Source organism: Fusarium falciforme, chromosome 9, assembly GCF_026873545.1.
Source record: "Fusarium falciforme chromosome 9, complete sequence".
Taxonomy (NCBI): Eukaryota; Fungi; Ascomycota; class Sordariomycetes; order Hypocreales; family Nectriaceae; genus Fusarium; species Fusarium falciforme.
The window spans coordinates 916,224-930,444 of NC_070552.1; the positions used below are offsets into that span (position 1 = coordinate 916,224).

Genomic DNA, 14,221 nt, shown 5'->3' on the forward strand with positions numbered 1-14,221 from the left:
ACGTGTCGCCTCCGGTTGACCGCTGCTCAACAAACATGGCCTTGACATCCCCCGGACATCGATCTCGTCTTGAGATCTGACCTGACTCTGCAAACGTCATCTTGTAATTGTTCGTGGTCTTGTTGACCGGGGACAGTTGCCGCACGGTCAGGTGGTCTCAAATCACCGTCGCACAAAGTCCCGGAACCTCAATTGGTGATGCTTCCTCCTTCGATATCATGACACCTCCACCTCCAGCTGCCTTGGCCATGTTCTCGCGACCCTTCCTACGCCTGGCCAGGCGCTCACGATCCTTGCCTATCCCACAAGCTGCTCCGAGGGCACAAGCTCGCCTGGTTACTACTTCCCCCATAGCGAGAGCCTCATCAACAAACCCTCATATAACAACACCGAGATACCCAAGTGCTTATATCACCATCCTCCTCGCTGGAGCTGCCTCCTTCTACGCTGCTTACTCCTTCGCCAAAGCTCCTCCCACGCGATGCGATGCTCCCTCCGACACCCGCGACCCTTCTCTCCCTCGGTATCGCATCTCTGAAGTCCGCAAGCACGATGCTCACTCTGACAACCCTTGGGTCATACACGATGACAAGGTCTACGACATTACTGAGTGGATTGGCGCCCATCCTGGAGGCAATGTCATCCTCCGTGCCGCAGGCGGTTCTATAAACCCCTACTGGGACATATTTGCCATCCACAAGAACCAATATGTCTATGACATCTTGAATCAGTATCTCATCGGTTACGTCGACTCTGCGGACCTCGTCAATGGAAAGCCAGCACAGGAAGAGATTGAAGATCCATTCGCCGACGACCCTAGCCGACATCCAGATTTGATCACCATGACGGATAAACCCAGAAACGCAGAGACCCCAGCAGATGCCATGACTACAGAGTTCCTCACTCCCAATGACCTCTTCTATGTTCGCAACCACATGTGGGTGCCGACCATCCCCGAGAACGCAGATACACACACCCTCACTGTTGAACTCCCTGATGGTACAACAAAAGAATATACTCTGGGCGACCTCAAATCCCGTTTCCAACCTCGGAGGGTCACTGCTGTGCTCCAATGCTCCGGCAACAGACGCCGCCACATGAACGAAGGTTCTGGGCACAAGACGAGTGGACTCCCCTGGAGCGCCGGTGCCATTTCCAACGCCTGCTGGGAAGGAGTCTTGCTCTCAGACGTGCTCGCAGATGCTGGCTTCGACCTATCATCTGGTCTTACGGGCGAATCCGAGGCCAAGCACGTTCAATTCTCCGGGCTAGAAGCATACGGCGCGTCAATCCCCATCAAGAAAGCCATTGACCCCCAAGGCGACGTGATTCTCGCCTACGGGATGAATGGCCAGCCACTCCCACGCGACCACGGGTTTCCCCTGAGGGCCATCGTGCCAGGCCATGTAGCTGCACGCTCAGTCAAGTGGCTAAACCACATCGCCCTTAGTGACGAGGAGAGCACGACGCAATGGCAGCGACGAGACTATAAATGCTTTGGACCCAATCAGACACATGTGGACTGGGATACTGCCCCTGCAATCCAAGAGTTACCAGTCCAAAGCGCCATCACAACCTGCAAACTCGGCGATTGGTCAAGTCCAGACAAGGACAGCTCAGAGGCACACACAAAGACAGCTGCGCTCACAGGCTACGCATACTCAGGGGGCGGCCGTTCCATCATCCGCGTCGACGTCTCACTCGACAACGGCAAGACTTGGTCTCAAGCGTCTATCCTCCCCGACTGCACCACAAAGGACGGCGCCCCGTCTCCCTGTCTCGGCCACGGCTCTTGGGCCTGGCGACGCTGGAAGTTTGATGGTCATGTGCCGCTTACCGCATTTGAGGGAGATGAAGCATCAAAGGGCCAGAAGCGATGTGCGACATTTGTCGTCAAGGCCACGGATGAGTCCTACAACACACAGCCAGAGAGCCATGCCGCCACATGGAATATCCGTGGGAATCTGGCTACAGCGTGGCATCGCATGAAGGTCTGCACCGAATGTCCTGCCGGGACAGGGAGTCAACCACCAAAGCATGGATAAAGTTGTATGGGAACTCATAGCGATACTCTTATCGAGTAGAGAGGCGTTTTGGGGTTGAGGAGTTTGGTAAATACAGCCTCGGTTGTCCCTTGTAAATCATCAAAAGCTAGTTGTTACATCAAAGTCAGACAAGTCCATTCATTAATTGACAAGACTCGCCCTGTCATGATGGACAAGTCCGATAATTTCTATTCTTCTGACCGTGTGCACATCCCTTCGAGACGTATTATACACCATGGTGCCTTCTCCCAGAGCTCCTCTATTCCCTTCGCCGACCCTTCTAGTTGTACAATCCAACTTTCCCCCAGAACATGGCCTGCCTGTAGTATACATAGCATGCCCCTGTTCATCTTGGAGAGACGCCCGGTGCCAGCAGATTACTCTTATTCTTCCTCCTCATCATCGTCGTCGTCATCACCGTCGGAGAAGTATTCGAACTCACGAGGTGTCTTGGCCTCCTCATCGCCCTCGTTATCCTCGTCAACCGCCGTTAGCACACCTGCGGCCGCGGCAGCACCAGATCCCACATTGCCAGGGGTCTGGGGCTCAGCTCCCAAGTGGGCGAAACCTCGGCTCTGGTTGCGCAGGAGCTGTCCGATCATGGCGCTGTTGGATCCTGGCCGCGAGGGGTCGACAAGGCCCTCAAGCAGCGACCGTCTCTGGTCAGATCGTCCACCACGAGTGGCTTGCTGACCAACAACAGGGGCCCGCTCGATTGTCACCTTCTTGAGCTTCTCTTCCAAAAGGGACTTTTCTTCATCTGGCTGCGTGTCATGGAGCAGCAGAGGGCCACCGGTAGGCTATAAAGCGTTAGTTCAACTCGTCCCAACTATTGGATCACTATATCTCACCTTCTTGACAGGCTTGTATCGGCCAGCCGGGAAGCTAATGTACTTGAGTTGGCCAGGGAGGACTCGTGTCATGTTCTCAATCTCGTAGCCAACCTTCTCCTTCTCAGGCTTCTTCTTGATGTCGGTCGAGGCGGCCTCTTCCTTCTCTTGACCCTCCTTCTTGTCCTTGGCCTCTTCTGTCTTCTTCTCCTCATCCACGTCCATCTTGTCGCCGACGTTCTTAGGAGGGGCGCTGTCGATGTCCATGCTCTCTCTTCGCTGAGCACGTTCCTTCTTCTGGGCACGTCGCTTGGCCTGGGCGGTTGTCGACAGGATAGCAGTAGCGATCATGGCGGGTCCCTCCTCGGCCTTGACCTCTTGCTCAGGCGGGTACTCGAAGAGGCTGGGTCGTGTCGCGCAGTGGAACTTGAAGTCGGGGATCTCCAGGTCGTGGTCCAGTCCGATGATGGATGTGGGCGAGAAGCTCAGGGACAGGAAGTGTGTGAAGGGGAACCAGTACCAGTACTGAGTGAAGACGGCCATACCGACAATACCTGCCATGTTGAGGTTACCCGTCTGAGTCTGGAGGCCAATGGTGCAGTTGCGGCCACCGGCATCGATGATACCCAGAGCGAGGGCAGCACCAAACTTGGTCATGGCATCCTCGTGGCGATCACCAACCACCTTCTTGAGAGTCTTGCGGATAGACGACACCTTGGGGTTCAGGACCTCGTTCTGCTGAACGAGAATCATGGCAAGGGAGATCAAGGCTCCTTGTCGAACAAAGTCGGTAGGATCCTTCATCATGGGCTCGAGGAGGTCGATGGCCTCGTCAAGACCAGTGCCAGCACACGAGATACCAAGGGCCATGGCGGAACCATATCGGACGTGGGGGTTGTAAGACTCGGACAGAAGCTCAACCATGCGAGGAACACTTCCCGGCTTGCGGAAGAGAATGAAACCCAAACTCATAACCGCAATTCGGCGCACATCATCGTTGACGTCGCTCACGGCAATGTGAAGAAGCTTTCGAATGGCCTTGTTGCTGCCAGTGCCACAGTAGGCAAGGGCAACAGTCATGATACCACCATATCGCAGTGTCGGATCAGGGTCGTTGAGGAGACCCTCGATAAGGACATCGGCTCCCTCCTGGCGACCGTACATGATGAGAGCCATACCAATGGCAAGGCCGCGAACAGTCTTCTCGTGTGTGGTCTCGTGAGCATAGGTGATCATGTCCTCCAGAGCCTTGCCGTTTCCGGTGCCCAGCATGATGAGGCCCATCGACAGACCAACAGCCTCACCATTGAGAGCAGAGTCCTGGAACAGAACCTCTCGGAGCTTCTCAAAGATTTCCCAGTCCCCAGTGGCCATCCCGGCAATACCGAGACCAAGAGCACCGCCATGCTGAACAACCTCCTCCTCCGCCTGGCCGAATTGATTCTTAAGATAATCCAAGGCCTCGTCGCCGTGGTTGGCATGGATGAGTCCATATGCGTAAAGAGCACCACCCTGGCTGAAGATGGAGCCACTGCTAAGTCCACCCTGCCTAGGAAGGTAGGGCTCAAGCAGTTTGCGAGACTGGGTGAGGTTGCCTCGGTGAATGACACCAAGCGCGGCAGTAGCGGTGAACTTGGACCAATTCACAGCCTTGCCCAGCCACTCGAGGTTGTCGCGAAAGAACTTGTCGTTGGTAGTTCCCTGGTTCATGAAGGCATTGCAAAAGGTGACAGCGGTGTGGAAGATCGAGTTTCGGCCCTCGAGGCTATCGCGGACCTTGTTCAGGATGCTCAGATCGGTACGGTTGTTTCGGTAGAGGAACTCGAGGTTCAGGCGGATCGTCTTGCTGCCGTCGAGGATAGACCTGATGTTGCGGTAGGCCTTGGCTGTCTCATCGGGAAGCTCATCTTCGGGAGCCTCCTGCTTGTTTTGCAGGAGAGATTGGTTTTCGTTGGATTCCTCGGCATTCTCATCTGTGGCCAACTTCTCTTGGACTCCAGAGGGAAGGGACGCCATGACGTTGCCCAAGAACTCCTGTGTTCCGTTGTCGTAAAGGTCGAAGGCAATTTGGTAGGCGTTTGCGATGGAGGTGCGGTCGCCATTCTCAACAAGAGTGCGAAGCATGCGGGAGGCTTCCACGTCGGAGTTGAGGTACACGACACACTTGGCAATCGCAAAGTAGTCGGGATTGGGAATTTCGTTCAGAAGGTCGAGAATCAGGCTCAGGATCTCAGTTCGGAAGCCTCTCTCCTGAACAATGTCCATGCAGACACCAAGAGTGTACTCCATCAAGTCCTCGGTGGGGCCAGGAGCGTTCTCCAGAGGATTGGACTTGGCCTTCTTCTCATCGTCACTCGCACGCTTGATGACCCGTCGGAGAACATCAAGGTTCTTGGCCTCGACAGCGATACCCACCACTTGCCTGTACCGACCCTCTTGCAGGCAGCTCTCGAAGAGACTATCGATTACCCGTTGCAGCGAGTCAGTGGCTTGAGAGGGGAGCTCAGCGATAGAGCCGGATCGACCCTGCTTAAACGCAGGCTGGAAGGTCGCCTCGAGCATGGTGTTGTCGATGGAGTCGCGGGACAGAAGTGACTTGGGGGGCAGAGTCGTCTGTGAGAAAGGCGTTGTGGGCGACATCACGGCATCGGTGCCGCTGGCGAAGGTGGTAGCAAGCTCAGGGAGATCGGTCGTCTTGGAGGCTTGGGGAGCCGACTTCTTGGCAGCAGTGGTGGCGATGTACTGGTCGACACACTTGGAGATGATGGTCTCCTCAAACTCGCCAGGAGCATCAAGCTTGAAGAGGTCGCCGGCGGCGAGCGCGAATACCATGCTGTCATTGTATGCCTGGAGGTGGTAGTAGACCTTGGCAAGGACGAGGGCAGCAAGCTGCCGCTCGGGGAAGGACTCGTCTTCGTAGAGAGCCTCACTTGAAACACGAAAGTCAGTTTGTGGAAACACAGGAGCAGCAAGATCGAGTCGTGACCATGACGTACATCTGGCTCAGCACAGCAGCAACCTCGGTCCAGACAGTGTCGATGTCATCGTTCAGGGTCTGAAGGGCGAAAACCTTGAGCTCCGGCTCCTCATCGGTGAGGAAGGCGAGGACGCCGGTCGCCGAGACGATACCAGGCATCTTGAGGGATCGCGACGGGTCGTAGGGACGTGCGAGAGAGGTCTGAAGCAGAGCGAGGGGCGACGCGAGCGGTTGCTGTGGCACAAGTGGTCGAGTTGAAGAGAAGGGACTATTTCCGTACAGGCCCAGGGGCATATGCAGAGCCCAAATACGGAGGAGTCGATGATGGGTTCAACAAAGGAGACGATAAGAGAATTGGGGGAATAAGAGAAAGATGGATCGGTTGGTGTTTTGCTCCAAAGAGTAACTCGAGGACGTCCACGTCAGGCACAGCTCTGCCTTGCAGCGGGTGCACGGACCAGCGAGAGCTTCCAGGCAGGTGCAAGATTACATAACTCCCCTTACTGACTCAGCACCCCACGTGACTCAAGAGGGTATCGCATGGAAGCATCGCGAGATTCCGCGCGACAGGGAACATGTTGCGTCACAGAGACACGGCTGATAAAACGCGGCTTGACTCAGTATTCAGCGCAAAACGCGGGCGCGGGACACTCGATCTTGGCATAATTGAGCAGCCACGCTAGGCGCCTCTGCCTTTATTATCACAGAGATCAGTGAAACCCCAGAAGCACGTGCAGTCTTGTACCATCTCCAGGATAAGGACATCCGCAGGGATGCCATATCATAATCACCGCCACGAAATCGAAGATGAATCTTTCAGTATCTTGTTCATTGCCAAATCATGGTTCTGATAGATCGATTGGACTTCAAAGTTCCATTCACTCTCTCACGTGCGACTATCTAGTGCACATGCTTCATAGAGCTCTATGCATCTTTCAGCCTCGGGGAGTAAGGCCAGAGCACAATGCGATCAGCAGTGCATTTTATTCCATGACTCACGACTTTCCATATCGGGGCTTTATCACAGATTGATACCCGCTCGGGAGTTTTATTTTGCATCAGTATCAGGATGATCATCTCTATCGTCACAGCTTGAGCGCACAGAAGCTCCCCAAGACCCCTACTGACAAGGATGACGTCGACGTACGAGCACGAAGCTTGAAACTTTTTGTAAACAAAGTCTTGCGATGAAGAGAAATGTTCCATGAGGAATCACTGGCGACAAGGCTGAGGACCAAACCATTCATGTAGAGCCCCTGAAATAGAACACAGATTGGCCTCCACAATCAAGCGCACGGCATCTGGGTAGCTATCTAATGCCTGCTGCTCAGTTGGCGCATTACTGCCGGGCCCTGATGAGGAGTGACAAGTAGCGCGTCTCACCTCAGGGCTAACCTGACCTGAAATTGTGCTAAGCTCCCCAGGGTCGAAATGAGCGGTACCTCGTTCGCCATACTGATTCGCTCGTTCGCCCAGGTATCCGCCATCAGTCGCAGCACGACCGCCAAAAGAAAGAAAGAAAATCCTTAACAAATTCTGCCCAGTCACCATGTACCGTGGCACGCAGGTCGACAAAAAGACAAGACATCCGGGCAAAGAGGTTCAAATAAGATTATCCTTCTCTAAAGGCAGCTATGAAGACATAATAAAAGCAATAAAATAATATATAAGAAATATCTAATGCACTTACTAGATTAAGGTATCATTTTAAGACATTTATGTAAATATATGGATAAGTTTTGAGAAGAGTTAGATCATCTTTGCCGTTCTGGTGTCTCGTTTATTTTCTGACCTCCAGGCTACGTGCTTGGGCACCCCTGGAGCTCTAGCGCCAGGCTGTCGCCCATCTTTCTTTGTCGCCAGAAAACGACGACAAGACACCAACAACTCCGGCGTGCAAAACGATCATGGCCATTTGAAGTGACACGCAGCTTCCACGACCCGCCAGCCTCTCCTTCTGTCTGTCCGCCGTTCAGCCGCGTCCATCTCGTCCCGTTTGCGATCATCGGCTATCAATCGTCAATCGTCAATTCGACAGCGTGGCAGCCTCGCCATGGCGGCTTAAAGATCCCCCCAGTCATCCATGTCCGCTTGCGACGCCTTCTCCCTGGCGCGACGACGAACGCCATCCATCATCGCCCACGGCCGCCCAAACCACCGCCTCGACCGCGGACACAATCTGTTCATATTCTGCTGCGCTTCAGTCGCGTCGACGATCTGATGCGAGACGGGCCATTGCCGCTGACATTGTTCTGTCGTCGTCTTCCTTCGCGCCGACCCAGGGCGGCGTAGTGTTGTCGCAAATTCCACCCTCGGCTTCAATCCGTTGCCATGGATCTTCGATCTGTCCTCAACACGTCGGATGCCGGCGACCGCGCTCCGGCCAAAGCTCCTCCAAAGCCGCAACAACCCCCTCCGCCGCCTCAACAGCATTCACAGCCTCATCCGCAACAGCAGCCTCATCATCGTCCGCCCCAGAGTCCAGCTGGGGCTCCTCCTCCGCAGTATTATCGCGACTACAATCGTCAACCACCGCCTCAGCCCTCGCCGGGCAAGCCGGTACCGCAGGAGTATCCTCCGCATGCTGGCCGTCCTCATCATCAACACCAACAGTCCCAGTCACGACCACAGTCGCGGCCGCCGTCGCACCCTCAGCAGTCGCCTCATCAACCCCCTGCCGGGGCATACCCCCCTCCCTCACCGTATCAAACGCCGGGGCCAGGTCCATATCCAGGGCGTCCTGCGCCGCCGCCTCTTCAACCTGCGGGTTCTTTCCACGACGTGCGCTCACCCAGCGGCCCAGCTCCAGCTCAGTCTCCCTATCGAACTGCGGTGACTCCATCTGCATCTGGTGGTGCTGGATATCCTTTCCCTACGCAGCCCCCTGCGGAGATGGCCAGCCCGGTACAGCGTCAACAGTATCCACCGCAGTATCGGGAAAGTTTTTCTCAAGGCCCCCCAAGCGGGCCCCAAGCTCATCCATCTGCCTATGCCGCGGCTCAGCAACAGCAACAGCAGCATAGCGTTCCGCACACTCCACCCGTTGCGACTAACACTCAACCTTTTGTTCATCAACGCTCCCAATCGACACACTCAACTCCTACGCCCACCTCTGCTCAATCTCAGCACCCATACGGGCCGCCATACAGTCACGGTAGCCCCGTCGCCGCATCGCGCCCGCCTCCTGGCGAATACAATCGACAACCTTCCCAACCTGCGACGCCGATTGGGCCTCCTTTGTCTGCTGGCTCTCGACAACCTTCGAACGCAAGTGGCTTTGCGCAGCCGCCCAGTCCCTATCAACAAAGGCTATCCGCGGCCGCCGCTCCAGTAGCGCAAGCACAGGCACAGGCACAAGCACAAGTACAAAGCTCACCACCACCGCCTCCCCCTCCGGTCAAGCGTATATCTAGCAGCTACGGCTCGCCTGCCCCGGACATGCACCGACGATCTCAGTCTCACAGCGAACGAGCACCAAGCGCATCCGTCAGTCCAAAAACACGTGTACCATCGCTCCAAAGTAACCCCGATCCCCTCGCCGCATTTGCAGCAGACGCCAAAGCCAAGCAGGCTCAGGCGCAACAAGCTCAACAAGCGCAGCAAGTTCAGAAGGCCCGGCAGGCCTCTATTCCTCAGCCCATGGCTATCGACAGCGAACGCGCGACAACCCCGGCGAAACGAAAGCTCGAGGATCGCGACCTAAGCCCCAAAGAAGAACCTGAGCATCAGGAAAAGCGCGCTCGGCCCAGTGGGGTCAACGGCAGCCATGCTGCTCAATCCGTTCGTGGATCACAGCCTCCTAGCTCACCCGTGGTTCAAGCACGCAAGAAGCGGAGGAATCGCGCTCAGCCGCCAGTTTGGGCGCAGGATGTCAGAGAGTTGAATAACAAGATGCCCAATCACGCAAACTTTGTGTTGCAGAAGAGAGTGCATTCACATATCAACGGAAAACCCGAGGCCAGCAACCGCACCAGTCGTCACGCTTCTCCCGAGTCAACAAGAGCCAACCCACCCGCTCCCCCTGCTCCTCCAGCCGAAGCCGGACCGCAAGACATTCTCGGTGCTTGGGAGCCCAGCATCACCGGTGTCAAGCCTTACGAGGAGATCTCGAGAAGAGTGGCTGACTTCTTGTTTGTCAACATCATCAGCATTCCTGACATGGGCGAAATTGTCAGCCGAAATATCCAGTTTGAGATTGAGGCAAAGTTGGGCACACTCATTGACAAGGATACCAACCATCGAGTAGACCGTGCTCTTGACTCGGAATGTGTTTTGCAAGAAACCCAGCGCGTTGCCTTCCGAAGCAGCATGACTGAGGTGAGTTTAGGTCTGATGGCGGAGGTTGATTCATGCTAACAACCGACAGGCACAGCACAAATACTTCAACGACTTCCTCAATGAGATTGTCAAACAAACTCATCCACGCGCTCCCAATGGAGGCAACCGTGTCCAAGTTCACTACAAGCATCGACGAGAAGTTGACCGGTTTTTCGAGCTTCCGCCAGAGCTGCAGGCGCGGATTCCCGGGTGCATCCGCAGTCGTCTTGGCTCAAGGATGAAGAGCGTCCGCGCCAGAGTAACTTACGACCAAAAGACCCGCGAGGTTCTTGCCAAGATCATCAAGGCGCGTGTGGCAGATCTCGACATCCATTTCCCTCAGTGTCCAATGGACTGCCGTATCAGCATCAATCTCGAAATGAACTGGGACGGTCCTGCAGAAGAGCTGGAGCAACTAGGGAACCATCCAGATCGCCAGCCTGATCGAAACAAAGATCGCCTCAGCTATACCCACGGACATTACCAAGTTGACCTTACTCAGGTCACACACGCAGCGTCTGGCCCAGGTGTAAGTTTCCATGCCCAACATTCACCCTCAACACACCGTACTAACGATTTTCAGGGCGCACAGCGGATGGAAAAGGAGCACGAACTCGAGATTGAGCTCAACCCCACCGTCCTCGTCGACCAAGGCCGCAGAGCTAGCAGTGGACAACCGCACCGTTACCAAGAGCTCGTCGAGGGCTTTGTCGACAATGTGCGCGTTCTGGCTCGCAAAGCAAGGGATCTCCAATGAGACACCCATGCGCACGGCCACAACACTCCCAATAATGATATCATAATTTTTTGTCCAAACGACAGCGGTTCTTTTTTAAAACGGCGGGAACGAGAAAGGGCGCTCATGGAAGAAGGCAAGCGAGAAAGCAAGAAAGCAAGAAAGACGGGGTAAATTTACAAACAAACAAACAAAACAAAGGTAGTGTTAGTCAAACGAGAACGAGGTTCTGCATCTTAGCTAGAAATCCGGGATTACCAATTGTTACCTTTATGGGCGGGTATATGCGAAAAAAATGGATGGGCCTTGGGATGTCGGGGAGAACAAAGCGTGGCGTCATTCTTGATTTACCGTTTAGGTACCTATTCTATCTTGGTTTCTTTGTCAAATACTTTAACCTCTTGATTCTTTTGTGCTCGTTGTGGCCCTTGACATGGACTTTGTTTGGGAGAGCGAGGATGTTGGCTGTTGGTGTGTTTGTAAATACAGCAATTTATATCCACTTGAATGGTTGATATCTCCCGTTTTGAACCTCACTTCAATCACTACGCAAGGCCTGTTGTTATTGAGTTACAGAAACTAAGGACATGACGGTGTCTAAAGGACTAAGTCCTCCAATATCGATGAAGAAAAAGAAAGATGATCATGATCAATTAGCCTCCAACCCAAGATTGGTGAACCCTTGAATTTCTGATCGCTCTAGGGTGTTAAGGGTAAGAAACGTACATGGATAGCTTCACTTCGCACCAGCTCCTCTACAAGCACAACCTATGGGATATCTCGCTGAAAGAAGAAATATCTTGTTATATGATCTTGTGTCAAGCATATTTCGCTCGAAGGAGAAATATTTCCATTGTGTTCTCATTGTTTTCTGAGTTGTTCGTGTAAGTGAATGGCTCGCACGCGAAAACTGCCATTTTGGTAAATTCAGCATCGACGCTAACCAGAAATGGAGAATTTTACAACCTGTTTCAGTCCTCCTCATATTATTCTCACACTGCTGCACATACTGACCTTGACCAACAGCTTACCTACCTATTTACACCATTGTTGCCTTGACACCTTGAAAGTCTTCCATCCGACATTTCGTCTCCTGATACCACGTTACTCAGTTCAATCAACATTTCCAACTACATGATATCTTCTTGATTTCTCGAAAGACGATTCCAACATGTGCTGGTGCGGTACTTGCTCTCCTCGAGAATGGGAACGTCCCAAGCACTGGCTCCCACCCTGGTGTGGTCTCTGTCAAAACGATGTTTTTGACTGCAACGACCTTGTTATCTTGGGTGAGGCTTTTTCTTCATTTTTGTGGCTTTCATCTTCTTACCGGGTTCAGTGATCCGTCAGAACCCAGAGGGTGTCATCGAAGTAATCGACACATTACCAGGGTACAAGAACGAAGCTCCCGGCATCACTCTCACTTCAGAGCTCCAAAGCACAGGAATGGAACACAACATGATCAAGCTGCAGGATTCCAGCTACACCAGAGAGAGGGTGGTCTGTCACGGTGAATGCCTTGAGGCCATCGCGCCGTCTCGGATCCCCGAAGTCCTGCAACGGGTGGCTTGCACTTTTGTCCCCTCCAAGGTGGTTCGCGAACGACGGGAGAACTGGCTCATCTCGAAAACTGCTCAGGTTGTGTCAACCAGTGTGAAGTGGCTGCCTCCCGAAGTGTCCATCGATATCGCCCAGCAGTGCGCTTCAGCCTTGGCCCTGTCGCACGCCGAGTCCCTCGCAGAATCGGTCGCTAGCGTGGCAGCCCACCGAAAGCCCATGTTCATGGCCATGGTTAAGTACCCCGTGTGGGCTCGGTATGTCATGTTTGATGGCGTTGCCTACGTTGCGGAACTGTCGAACCTGCGGTTTCCAAAGGGGGTGATGGCCGTTCCCGTGCCCCGGACAAGCAAGATCGACACTCTTTATGTCGCCCAAGATCACTTGGGCATCAGGAGAGTCATGCTTGGGAACTCTGAAGAAGCTCCCCGGGTCTCTCCGGAACCTGGTCTCTGGTGGTGGGCAAGTTCATTTCAGCAACCAGGACAACTTCACAGTCACTCCGACGTACGTACAGCCACACCTCCTCCCTGTAATCACTGCTGACATCTTGGGCAGGGTATCAAATTGCGGAAACTGTCAGCTGTGTCTCACGGAATCACCAAGGAAGTAAAGCCCGAGCATATGTGGTCTATTCCTCAACCTTTGAAGAAACGGCTTCGCATCCACAAGGGAGGATATAGTTATCGCATCCCTCGATTCACCTTTTTCGAATGCAACCATCCGGACATCGTTGGCTATTCAGCTTGCTGGTACAAAACTGTCAGAGTGATTCGCCCTCACTTTGCCGGCAAAGACATGATCTTCTACAAAGAGACAGCAGAAGAACACCCAACGGTAACCTGGCTGTACATGCCGGTGGACAAGGGCGAGCTAGTGACGGAGCTCTGGGAGTCACGGGTCGAGATTCACGACGTCGGTAGACCAGAATCTCGGAGGATCCAGTCCCTAGTGGTACGTTTACTGGCGTCGCATAAAACAATTCGTACTGACCTTTCCACAGATGAAAACAAGCCAGGGTCGCATGTGGAACATTGGCCTACACTCGAGGCGCCACCCTGGCGTCTGGACTCTGCTGGATACGCCATCTGCGAGTCCTTCACGCATCTATATCGAAGATGCGCTGAACGAGCCACCCCAACTGGCTTTCGAGTCCCCCGACCCGAACGAAGGGCATGAAGCAAACCCGCCACGGGTACCCTACAGAAGCTCCAGCCAGCACTATCAACTGCAGAATGGGGGCTTCGATGACGAATACTGGTCCCCTTGGGACAACGACCTCGACGACGAGTATCTCTACTCGTCGGCTCCGCTGTGTGGTGTGACCAAGCTGTCCTTCTGCCGGGGCGAGGCGGATGGCATACCAGACTGCGTCCTGGGGATCCTCCTCCACTACGGGGACGGGTGCAAGAGGGCTGTGGGCAGTGTCCGTCCGGATCTCCTCGATGCGGTCGTCGAGGTTGGAGACTCCAAGGAGATGTCTTTTCGTCTGAACAAGTGGAACAATGTGGTGGAGGCGACCTTGTCAACAGTTGACCAAGTTGACGGGTGGATCAAGGTTCTATGGTCTGGTACACTGGTGTGGTGGTTTTCGAGTTACCGCTGTGAGATCTCCCACGAGGGAGGGGCCGCTGATTGATGAGTTGGTCAAATTCTGCCTCTAGTGTTGTAAAAAACCCTCGCGTCTTCTCATCCAATATCATAGACACGGTCATTAGCTGACCTTGGTTGAAAGTACTTGAAGGTTAATGACAAGTAA

At 54.1% G+C, this 14,221-nt stretch overlaps 4 protein-coding genes across 4 annotated transcripts; 3 read left to right on the forward strand and 1 right to left on the reverse strand.

Moving 5' to 3' along the window:
- Positions 1-218: 218 nt before the first annotated feature.
- On the forward strand, positions 219-2,045 carry NCS54_01116900 (Nitrate reductase [NADPH]; the record flags this gene model as incomplete). Its single annotated transcript, XM_053156452.1, has 1 exon — positions 219-2,045. The coding sequence occupies one exon, from the start codon at positions 219-221 to the stop codon at positions 2,043-2,045; it is 1,827 nt and encodes a 608-aa protein (XP_053012427.1).
- A 383-nt stretch (positions 2,046-2,428) lies between these two features.
- NCS54_01117000 (26S proteasome regulatory subunit RPN2) lies at positions 2,429-6,146 on the reverse strand (the record flags this gene model as incomplete). Its single annotated transcript, XM_053156453.1, has 3 exons — positions 2,429-2,845; positions 2,897-5,804; positions 5,872-6,146. 3 exons carry the CDS (start codon positions 6,144-6,146, stop codon positions 2,429-2,431), a joined length of 3,600 nt encoding a protein of 1,199 aa, XP_053012428.1.
- Positions 6,147-8,183: 2,037 nt separating this feature from the next.
- On the forward strand, positions 8,184-10,926 carry NCS54_01117100 (MRNA-capping enzyme subunit beta; the record flags this gene model as incomplete). Its single annotated transcript, XM_053156454.1, has 3 exons — positions 8,184-10,169; positions 10,219-10,698; positions 10,753-10,926. 3 exons carry the CDS (start codon positions 8,184-8,186, stop codon positions 10,924-10,926), a joined length of 2,640 nt encoding a protein of 879 aa, XP_053012429.1.
- Positions 10,927-12,076: 1,150 nt separating this feature from the next.
- Positions 12,077-14,101, forward strand: NCS54_01117200 (Hypothetical protein; the record flags this gene model as incomplete). Its single annotated transcript, XM_053156455.1, has 4 exons — positions 12,077-12,194; positions 12,245-12,969; positions 13,021-13,416; positions 13,466-14,101. 4 exons carry the CDS (start codon positions 12,077-12,079, stop codon positions 14,099-14,101), a joined length of 1,875 nt encoding a protein of 624 aa, XP_053012430.1.
- Between the last annotated feature and the right edge of the window lie 120 nt (positions 14,102-14,221).